Here is a 12161-nt window from a genome sequence, read left to right as displayed (position 1 = left end):
TTTATTCTTCTCATTTTTTGTTTGGTTGTTTTTGAGGCATGGTCTGGCTATGTCACCCAGGCTGGAGTGCAGTGTCACAATCTCGGCTCACTGCAACCTCTGCCTCCTCGGCTCAAGCTATCCTCCCACCTCAGCCTCCCAAGAAGGTGGGACCACAGGCGTGTATTACCACACCTGGCTAATTTTTGTATATTTTTTTTTTTTTTAGAGATGGGGTTTCGCTACGTTTCCCAGGCTGGTCTATAACTCCTGAGCCCAAGCAATCCTTGCCTGTCTCAGCCTCCCAACGTGCTAGTATTACGAGTGTGAGCCACTGTGCCCAGCCTCGTTTTAAGAGATAAATGATGATAGCGTTATTAATGATGGAGGCCTAAATAATGATAATTAATATGTAGGTGTTATAATTCCATTTCTGTATTCCCGGGTTTTGGGGGGAAAGGCTGAAATAAGTTGTTACTGAAGCTTAGATTTGTGACATTAAATAATTTAAGTCACATAGTGGTAGGTAGTTTTTTTTAAAAAACAACCTAAAAATAATTTTGATTTGTGACATTGGATGCCACTTATTTGTTGAATTGCTGGTGCTAATATGATGCCTGCTACATAGTAGGCATTCACTGGCTATTTGTTAAATGAGTGAGTCTGGTTATTCTTTAGATTTATATTGTTAATGTTTTTTAAACTCTTACAGCATATGAGCCATTTTTGTGTTTTTAATTTATTCTTCATAAGAACACTGAGATGCAGGAATTATTATATTAATCTCTCAAATGATAAGCAGTTGTCTTCAGCAAAGTAAATGATTTGCTTAAGATACAATGAACAAGTGATAATGCCAAGATTCAAATTATTGTCTCAGCTGGCAATGTTTCCCATTATATTAGAACAGTGACAGATAATATATTGACAGACATCTACAGATTTTATTTTTTTTTAGAGATTCCCTGTGTGTTGTTTTATTTTTACCTTGATTTTTTTTTCCTCCCCCAGCATCCACCCAACCCACCAGTATCACCAGGAAAAACTGTAAATGATGTCAACAGCAATAATAACATGTCTTACAGGTGAGAATTCATAGTCTGTCTAGTTTTTAAATAACAGAACAAAGTTCTAATTTTCTTTATTTGGTAGAAGAATCTTGCAGTGTAATCATGGTATTTATGTAGAAATAAGTGTTTGGTGTACTTGGTTAGTATATTTTATTTTTCTGCTTCATTGTTCATCTGTGAATAATACTTTTGCTAACTTATTATAAGGCATTCTTTGGTCACTATATATTTCTTTTACCACTTGTCTTAAATAATTGAGAAATGCTTCTGTTAAGGGTGAGAAAGACTAATGTCTGTGTATATTAGGACCTACTTTTGGTATTCAGGTTAAGTACTGATAACAGACATTAGAATACAAGAGTTAAGGCTCTTCCCTAATGCCATAGACCCCAGCATTTAGAAGTCTTTGTGCCAGCTATGCCTCACTGTTTTTGCTTGCAGTTTAGGGTTGTGAAACCCAAGCCGAGCCACCCTTTTTCCCCTGTGGGCCACTGCTTATTCTAGATATCAGTTGGTATTCCCTGAGTGGCATATCTGTTGACTATTTGTGTGTATATATATTTCATAGAAATGCAGGCACAGTGAGACAGATGCTGGAGTCCAAAAGAAATGTAAGCGAGAGTGCACCACCATCCTTTCAAACTCCTGTGAATACAGGTAACTTTTTTTTCAAATACCAAAATACATTTTCTTAGGAATTAAACGCTTTGGTTCTCTTTTCTTACATTCTTTTGAGGTTGAAATGGATTAAGAAATCGGGCACATTGTTTAAGTACAAAAATTTTGTTAAAAATTCAGGATCAAACTGGGTATGGTGGCACATGCCTATAGTCTCAGCTACTTGGGAGGCTGAGGAGGATTGCCTGAACCCACGAGTTCGAGTCAGCTTGGGCAAAATAATGGAATCCATTTGGTCTCTTAAAACAAAAAAATTTAGGGTCATAGATAAGTATATGTGAAAATACAGTATAGATATTCAAATCTCTGTTGTAGTAGTTCACAAACTTTCTGGTCTCTAGAGCCCTTTACAATCTTAAAAAATTATTAAGAACTCCAGAATTTGTGTTTATGTGGGTTACATCCATTGATATTTATTATCAGTCGAAATGAAGTAGAAATTAAACAGAAATTTAAAAATGTTTTTAAAATATTTACTCATTTAAAATAATAGTAGGCTGAGCTTGGTGGCTCACGCCTGTAATCCCAGGACTTTGAGAGGCTGAGGCAGGCAGATCACTTGAGGTCAGGAGTTTGAGACCAGCCTGGCCAACATGGTGAAACCCCATCTCTACCAAAATACAAAAATTATCCAGGCATGATGGCTGGTGCCTGTAATCCCAGCTACTCAGGAGACTGAGGCAGGAGAATTGAGCTTGAATCCGCGAGGCGGAGTTTGCGATGAGCCGAGATCACGCCACTGCACCCCAGCCTGGGCAACAGAGTGAGACTTCCTCTCAAAAAATAAAAATAAAAAAATAAATAATAAATATAAAAATAGATACTGTAATAGTAAACTCATACTGTCTAACACACAAAACTTTTTAAAATGAAACTGTGTATTTTCCAAGCTTAAAAATAGAGCACAAAGAGCATTATTCTCTTACATTTTTTACATATCTCTTTAATACTTTGAGACATTATGACAGCTAAAGATAGCTGTATACTCATATACATATCTGCTTTTATACTGTTTTAAAATGTTGATTTGGCTGAAGCATATGAAGGAAATCCAGTCTTATACAAATATATAGATGGAAAAGGGCTTAGCCCTTACAGATAATTGTGGATATTCTTCTTTGATACTATCCAGTAGTAGTTTCTTTAAGGTTGGTTGTGAAGTATAATCTGAAACCACATCAAAGAACTTTTCTAACTCCTCCATTAAAATCCATTTATTGGACAGCGTGGTGGCTTACGACTGTAATACCAGCACTTTGGGAGGCCCGAGGCAGGTGGATTGCTTGAACTCAGGAGTTCCAGGCCAGCTGGGGCAACATAGTGAAACTCTGTCTCTACAAAAAATACAAAAAGTAGCCGGACATGATGGTGCACACCTGTGGTCCCAGCTACTCAGGAGGCTGAGGTGGAAAGATTGCCTGAGCCTGAGAGGTGTAGGCTGCTGTGAGCCAAGATTGCGCCAGTGTACTCCATCCTGGGCACTAGAGGCAAACCTTGTCTTAAAAAAAAAAAAATCCATTCCTCTGTCTTGCACTTGGATGGAGTTTTACTAATTATTATTCATTGATCATTTGAAAACTATTCACCAAGTTATGCAATTCTTCCAAATGACACATTTTATTAATAAATATTAATTTTAAAAATTACATTTACTGATTTTACTATCAGTTCTACTCAGAGAAGTATTTTAAGGATTTAGGGAGCTGTCATGCTTTCAGTGACAGATACAAGTTTTTTCTAATGTTCTTAGTTTTGCTTTAAAACTCAAATGTTATTATTGCTGATAAATACAGTTGGGCTTTTTTCTTTAAAGTGACTGCCTTACCTAGTTTAAGAAAAGATCTTCAAAATACCCACACATGAATTATCAGTGTGTCTATAGGTCATTCTTTCAAGTAAAAATAGTGTTTCCTGGGAAAGACTGCTAGTTGAGTTTATAGCTCAATTGCACAAGCATTTTTCCTTAACTATCCTACTTTGGCACGCAGTAGTTGTCTTATATGTACTGCCTATTTCTTCACATGGAATATTAAGAAAAGAACCCCTATTCAAAGGTTGAGATATAATAAAGTTAATAGTTCTTACTGCTGTATCATGGGGATTCTTAAGTAAAACTGACTTTTTTACTGTAAGCATGTGATGAAGAATGCAGTGATGTTTGGTCCCATTATACTACCTTGATTTTTGTACTAAAGCATCAGAAGTTTTACTCACCATTGCTTTTGCTCCATTGCTGCAAATGTCTGCTCATTTAAAAAGTCAGATAATGTCTCATTCTTATGAAAATAGTTTTCACATTGCAAACTCCCTAAACGGGTCTCAGAAAACCCCAGGCACCCCACTAGACCACACTATGAGAAACTGCTGCTCCAGTTTACCTGTTATTTTTGGAAAGACTATAAATCAGTGAGAAAGAAGTTTGGTCATGTATTTTAAACCTGTTCCAATGAGAATAAACACAAGTTGTTGAAAATTACTATAAAACTCTAGTGACCAACATTTGTATTTTCTCTGTTCTTCTGTATATGCCACCTCATTTCTTCTTAATTCATCTGTCATCTTCGCTCAGTGCTATTTTCCATATCATACAATGTCAGTAGGGTGTCAGTAGAGGGAATCTCCCCTCAATAGTTCCTCTCCCAAGGAATTCAATCAAACTTGATCCAAAGATACAGACATGGTTCAAATAATAAAATACGATGAGTAAGCTTACCTGTTATTCATTAATGGCCATGACTCTTTTTAGATTTACTATTTGAGTTTATATATTACTTGTGTTGTAAGGCATTTATAATGTTTTTAATGTAGTTTCAAAAATATATATTTTTACTTAACTTTTTAGGATTTTTTATTTGTTTACTAGTTAGGTACTCTAAAGTGATATAGTAATTTTGAGAGACTGTTTTGATCCTCAGTAGTCTTGCATATTAATCATCCATCATGTGCTGTTTTTGTAATTTACTAAAACTACATGCAAAATGCTTCTATGAATTTAATTCTAAATTAAATTTCGGAATTTAAATCTGGAAAAAAATTTCATGATAAAAGACCTTACAGTCTTTGCAATGTATTATGCAATGTATTTAGTTTGTATCTGTCACATTTTCTTAGTTGATAAATTAATATAACCATTTAAACTGAGACTTCTGTTTTCTTTCTATAGTATCTTCAACCAATCTTGTCACTCCTCCAGCAGTTGTCAGTAATCAACCTAAATTGCAGACTCCAGTGACTTCAGGTTCTCTCACAGCAACGTCAGTTCTTCCTGCACCCAATACAGCTACTGTAGTTGCTACTACTCAGGTGCCTAGTGGAAATCCCCAGCCTACAATCTCTTTACAACCTTTGCCAGTGATTTTGCATGTACCTGTTGCAGTATCCTCTCAGCCTCAGCTTCTACAGAGCCATCCAGGGACTTTGGTGACTAATCAACCATCTGGCAACGTTGAATTCATTTCTGTGCAAAGCCCACCTACAGTGAGTGGTCTTACCAAAAATCCAGTATCCTTGCCATCCTTGCCAAATCCCAGTAAACCAAACAACGTTCCTTCTGTGCCCAGTCCTAGTATTCAAAGGAACCCTACTGCCAGTGCTGCACCATTGGGAACAACACTTGCTGTGCAGGCTGTTCCAACGGCACACTCTATTGTACAAGCCACAAGGACTTCTTTACCCACAGTGGGCCCATCAGGACTCTATAGTCCATCAACTAATCGAGGTCCTATACAGATGAAAATTCCAATTTCTGCATTTAGTACTTCGTCTCCTGCAGAACAGAACAGCAATACCACCCCAAGAATTGGTAAGTCACCATGTAGGTTTAATACTAGAAATGCAAGCATGTTAATAGCCTTGTAATGATTGAACTTTTTTTTTCTAAGTGGCTAGCATTATTGGAAGAACAAAATAAATAGAATTTCCTTGATTATTTTTAGTAATTTTTTAGATACCTGAGAGAAATGATGTTGCTAAAATGGGGCTTGAGAGGGGGTTTATTTTGAATTAGAAGTTAGTATCTGTGTTTTATCTTTTAGTAATTTTCCTAAGTTTGGTGAATTTTTAATTTATGGCTTTGTGGCAAGCATTATGAGTTACTTTTATGATACATTTGCCAGCAATATCGTTTAAAACATTTTAAAGTATCAAATTTACATAATATATGCTTTTAAGAAAAAAAGGCACATTTATGTTCCTTACCCATTTGGAAAATCCTTTGTGCACTCATTCATAGCTTCCAAATTTGAACAACTTAAAAATAGATTTTTCTTTCACATTTACTATAAAATGTTTGGGTCCTTCTTGTTTTATCTTTTCTGTTTTCCCATATGACATATTACATGATTGTTTGTATTTTACTTAGAAATATTGCAAAATGGAGCACTTGATTATACCTGTTTAAAATCTGCCAAACTCTGTGTCTTCCTAGTTCCTGGAAAGAGTTTGTTTTGTATGCATTCTTGAACTTGCTTATTCTTCATTTCTGACTTCACATTTATCCGCACTACTTTTAGAAAGGCAGGCAAGGGTAGGCATCATGTGTATAGTAAAATTGCTACAGTATTTTTCCTATTGATGTTGTAAGTAACCATGTAATATAGGAAACAAATTCTAAAGTACAAAATTACTTTATAAGTGAGATGTACAAGCCTTAGTTTTTATTTGTCATATAGCCATTACTAGTGTAGTTAACTTCCTAAGTGTTTTCTCATATAAAACAATGATGGTATTTCACAGAGTTGTTAAGAAAGTAAATGAGTGGCAGATCAAAATTAATGTTGGATTGAAGCTGGATATCACTCATATCATTATCATATTTATAAGAATAAACTAATGTTTTATATGAAAGTGTAATTATTATTTATAGTATTTACAATTTAAATGTTTGCATAGTACAGGGGCAAATGTTTGTTAGTGTTATCTGCTACCACATTATTTTTTGGATATTCTTTCATGTTTACAACAGTAAAAGAGATGCTTGCTTTTAACTGAGGTCAGTGGACATACAAGATTTTTGGGTGATAGTTCATTTTTCTATAACTTCTTTTTCTTTTAGTTCTTAGTATTTTTTAATGTCAGATGATTTAGTGATGGACATTGTTTTATGTGATTTTGGGTTTTCCTCCTTATGAAATTTTGAGGCAAAGTTGACATTGTTTTAAATTCATGGTTATGAGATGAGATATATTCTTTTTTTATTATTTATTTTATTTTTTTATTTTTTTATTTATTTTATTTTATTTTTTTATTATCCTTTAGGTTTTAGGGTACATGTGCACAATGTGCAGGTTTGGTACATGTGTATCTATGTGCCATGTTGATTTCCTGCACCCATTAACTCGTCATTTAGCATTAGGTATATCTCCTAATGCTGTCCCTCCCCCCTCCCCCCACCCCACAACAGTCCCCGGACTGTGATGTTCCCCTTCCTGTGTCCATGAGTTCTCATTGTTCAATTCCCACCTGTGAGTGAGAACATGCGGTGTTTGGTTTTTTGTCCTTGAGATAGTTTACTGAGAATGATGTTTTCCAGTTTCATCCATGTCCCTACAAAGGACACGAACTCATCATTTTTTATGGCTGCATAGTATTCCATGGTGTATATGTGCCACATTTTCTTAATCCAGTCTATTGTTGTTGGACATTTGGGTTGGTTCCAACTCTTTGCTATTGTGAATAGTGCCGCAATAAACATACGTGTGCATGTGTCTTTATAGCAGCATGATTTATAGTCCTTTGGGTATATACCCAGTAATGGGATGGCTGGGTCAAATGGTATTTCTAGTTCTAGATCCCTGAGGAATTGCCACCGACTTCCACAATGGTTGAACCAGTTTACAGTCCCACCAACAGTGTAAAAGTGTTCCTATTTCTCCACATCCTCTCCAGCACCTGTTGTTTCCTGCTTTTTTAATGATGGCCATTCTAACTGGTGTGAGGTGGTAGAGATGAGATATATTCTTAAATAGAGAACTTTTCCTGAAAAACCATGGCTTGAAAAAAAATAATTTAAGAGTATTTTGTTTAATGTCATGCTCGTACTCCAGACACTTCTAAAAGTGTCAGAATTACAATTTCATTATTCTGTTCTCTTATGATTTTTATAGAAAGGATATATTCCCCAAATTATCTGGTTGATGTACACTATTAGTAATTCATGTCAGTCTGTTTCATTTGACTATTCTTAATTTTTTTATATAAAAGTAAGTTTTCACAATCATTAATTGTTATAGCATTCTGAGATAATGTACAATTATTTCTAAACATAAAATTGTATATTTTAACATGTACATTTATTTAACACATTTATATATTTTAATATGTAATTATATCAAGATCTTCATTTCAAGTTCCATTTAGAATGCTTACCTACATTTGATAATGAATAAATGTGAATGACAAGCTTTGTATTTTTTCATAATGCTGACTAAAATGAGATCTTATGAATTTGCTTATTCTTCATTTCTGACTTTATTAATAAATTATTACTTATAATATGTTCTTTGATCAGGTATAATTTCAGCAGTGCCATAAATGACATTAAAGTAGCCATTTGGCTTTTTAGGATTCCCAAAACCTAAACTGAAGCCAAACTTCAGTACATCTCTACTACATTTAGTAGTTTGTGATAAATTAATTAGGTTATATAATTAAAATTTTCTAAGCTCTATACTTATGTGGGTATTATGTTTACTTAATAAGAATATATGCTATATGTTCATGCATTTGTATATATTTTATTATAGCTAAGTATATCCTTATGGATTTTAAATCAGTATTTTCTGTTTATAGTGAGGTAAATGTCCTCCTAAGGGCTTGGAAATTTAAAGCTCAAATTATAGCTAATTTCATTCATTCACAAAGTAATGAATGTCTATATTATCTTAGGTTCTTTAGGTACACAGAAGTGTATAAAATAGTCACTATGATCTCATCAGGCTTACAATCAAATAGGGAATGTGGTCATTAAATAACTAATTAATTATAAATGTGATGAGTGTTAGAATTTGCAGGTTTTTGTGAGAGGACAAAAGAGAACATGGGAAATCTAGAAAAGTATGAAGTAATGAACAGAAGAATGGGGGAAATAGGGTTAAAGGGTTTTTGTAGGGGGTAATGTGACATCCATGAACCCTGGTTACAGGATGGAGAATGGTTTGGAAGGGGTAAGAATAGTGTTTGGAAGACCAATTAAGAGGCTGGAGGCTCTTGTAGTGTACGAGATGAGAGATGGTGGTATGAAAAAGATTTAAAAGTTATTTAAGAGGTAGCATTGGCAGTACTTGGTAATTTATTAATAAAAGTTCAGATGCGTGGAAGAGATGGAGAACTCAAAGATGACTCAGCTTTCTAAGACATTGTTAAATGCTGTTCCATTTACTAAACTAGACGTTAAAGAAAGAGCAGATTTGGGGGAAAGTTATATACAATGTACACTCTCAGATTTAATTAAACATCTTGTTCTAAGACTATATAAAACTAGAGTTGGCTAGGCATGGTGGCTTATGCCTGTAATACCAGCACTTTGGGAGGCTGAGGCAGGAGGATGGCTTGAGCTCAGGAGCTCGAGACCAGCCTTGCAATATAGTGAGACCCCTATCTGTACAAAAAATAAAAAATTAGCTTGGCATGGTGATACATGCCTGCAGTCCCAGCTATCCAGGAGGCCGAAGCAGGGGAATTGCTTGAACCCAGGAGGTCAAGGCTGCAGTGAGCCATGGTTGTGCCACTGCACTCCAGCCTGGGCAACAGAGGAGTCCCTGTCTCAGAAACAAAAACAAAAAAACGAGAGTTTAAACACAGCAATTATTTCTTCAACCATTTCTTCAAGGACAGAATTAAATGAACAAAGTATTTGCCTTTTTTATGTTCGTACAATTATCCAGAGCTACTAAGAGATACTGCCAGTTTAACTCCTGTAAAGTGCTTTTTAATTTTATTTACTTTTATTTGTATTTTTATGGAGATGTATTCCATGTGATAGAAGGATTTTAAGCTGTAATTTCTTATTTTACATCCTGACCAGTTTTGTTGCTTGATAGATAGAGTTATAATATTTATATCCAGAAGTCATCCAAGGTAGACTTATAGAAGAAAGCAAAAGCAATGCAATGGAACTATAAGACGTTACATTAAGAATCAAGGGAAAAAATCTGTAATAACGGGCAAGGAAAGTTGAGAATCTAGAATAAGGAATATTATTACAGTTTTGTGAATAATTAACTTATAGCTCTGAGGCAATTAGGTCTAAGAGAGAATCATGCTGGGTAACAAAGAAATGTGTGTATAACATTTTATTAAGCAGTCTAAATCTTTCTTGCATCTTTAGGAATTTTCTTATATGAAAATGTTATGACAAAAAATAAAAATGAGGCCAGGTATGTTGGCTCATGCCTATAATCCCAGCACTTTGGGAGGCTGAGGCAGGTGGATCACTTGAGGCCAGAAGATCGAGACCAGCCTGGCCAGCATGGTGAAAGCAGGTCTCTACTAAGTAAACAAAAATTAGCCAGGCATGGTGGCACACACTGGTAGTCCCAGCTACTCAGGAGGCTGAGACGTGAGAATCGCTTGAACCTGGGAGATGGAGATTGCAGTGAGCCAAGATCGTGCCACTGCCCTCTAGCCTGGGTGACAGCAAGACTGTGTCTCAAAAAGAAAAAAAATAATAAAGAATTAAAAAATAAAAATACAAAAATGAAACTTCCTCCTCTACTTTTTATGTAAAGTTATCTTTTATTTTGATTTGAAGATGGAAGTGTTTCAAATCCAAATGAATGTATTTTAACAGCGTATATAAAAACCTTTGGTAGTAAATCACTGATATTTTGGTAATGTCACCTAGTGTATGTTAATACTCCACTATGTAACATCAGTAATCTAAAATTAGTTTTGTTAGTCTTTCAGGAACTTCGTAGTCCAAAACAGATGCTCATTTGTAATAAATGACGTAATTTGAATATATTTTTAAATAAATAGATAATATATTAATATTCTTCTTACAAAAAGAATGTAATTCAGACAAGGTAGGAGAAATCAAAGGGCATTCTTTTTACTTCTGTACCCTGGAATACTTCTCTTTTAACAGGTGAATATTAACCCAACTTGATTTTTTAGACATACAGACTTATATATATACATATGGGAATACATAGGTAGTTTAACTTCCTGTATTTTTTTAAACATAAATTGTTAACTCTGTATGCATTCTGAAGATTTGCAAATGAAAGGAATGCCATAGTTTGACCAAGAGAGTTTTGTCTCCAGAAAGAAAGGATGGGCTGTTTCAACATTTAAAAACTCCATGTTACCAAACAGGAAACCCTAAATAATCTCAGTAGGTGCAAAAAACCTTTGATAAAATTTAATACATTCTCTCTTTTCCTCCCATTAGAAATTGGGACAAAATATACTTTATTTTCTGTGCTGTTCTGGAAGTAACATTGTTTTTTAACTGCAAACTCATTACAAGTTAGTTGAAAAATGAACAAAGAAAAAAAATCACCGATGATTGAACTACTGAGAAATATGCATGTGTATTTTCTTGGATTTACTGCAACCGTTTCTGCTGAATTTATTGGAAACATTTTTGACATACTAGATTGTTTTCTCCAAAGGGACATAGTGTGGAGGAATTATATTTTGTTTAACTATTTCCTCATGTTAGAACATTTAAGTTATGTGTATCTTAAATTATTTCCATGAGATACTGCTTAGAGTTAAAATTGCTGGGCCAGTGGAAAGTTTTTTTTAATCTGTATTGTGATCTGTGTAGTAATCTGTATAGTATCTGAAAGATACAATAGCAGTGATCTGTGAGTTTTTTATTTATGTATGTGACATGTTGACAGAAAAATAGTTGGAGAAAACTACATGAATTGTTTCATATAAAGCAACCTAACTTTTTACATTTTGTAGATGTTTTTAAAAATGTTTTTTTTTTACTTTTCAGAAAACCAGACAAACAAAACAATAGATGCTTCTGTCAGTAAGAAAGCAGCCGATAGCACATCACAGGTAAGATTTTTCCTTCTTCTTCAAAGTAAAATCCTAATTATGGCCCACAGGAAAATGAATTTTCATCATTCTTTGATTGAATGAAAATTGTTCTATGTGTGTTTTTTATAACTATCCAAACATTGTCTCACAACTTCTCTGTAATGTTTGACAAGAATTGAGGTTTTTTTGTTTTGTCTTGTTTTGTTTTTGCATAGCGGTTCTCTTAGAGGTAATAATTAGTTTATTCTATTAACTGACTGATTTGATTAATACAATTGACAGTCCAGTCATTTGCCTTTACATACTGTAAAGATTGTCTGCAAAAAGAAAACACATGTAATTTCTTCCAGGTGCATCTTTTTTAAGAGTGTCTCATTGGTTTACCCTCACTGGTACCACTCTCTACCCCTACCACCTTTTTAATTTCCTCAAAGGTAA

The 12161-nt window shown here is 34.4% G+C and overlaps 1 protein-coding gene across 6 annotated transcripts in view; it reads left to right on the top strand.

The window, feature by feature from the left end:
* ATF7IP (activating transcription factor 7 interacting protein) overlaps window positions 1-12161 on the top strand; it is a 120338-nt gene that overhangs the window by 70401 nt on the left and 37776 nt on the right. For all 6 annotated transcript variants that reach the window (XM_055280535.2, XM_055280536.2, XM_063639631.1 and 3 more), the window contains exons 7-10: window positions 991-1064; window positions 1618-1706; window positions 4891-5529; window positions 11677-11741. In XM_055280535.2, the coding sequence (XP_055136510.1) occupies window positions 991-1064; window positions 1618-1706; window positions 4891-5529; window positions 11677-11741 (867 nt within the window). The remainder of the gene's footprint in view (window positions 1-990; window positions 1065-1617; window positions 1707-4890; window positions 5530-11676; window positions 11742-12161) is intronic.

This window comes from Symphalangus syndactylus, chromosome 5 (genome assembly GCF_028878055.3).
Source record: "Symphalangus syndactylus isolate Jambi chromosome 5, NHGRI_mSymSyn1-v2.1_pri, whole genome shotgun sequence".
In the NCBI taxonomy this organism is placed as follows: Eukaryota; Metazoa; Chordata; class Mammalia; order Primates; family Hylobatidae; genus Symphalangus; species Symphalangus syndactylus.
This window is presented reverse-complemented; position numbering and strand designations above follow the sequence as displayed.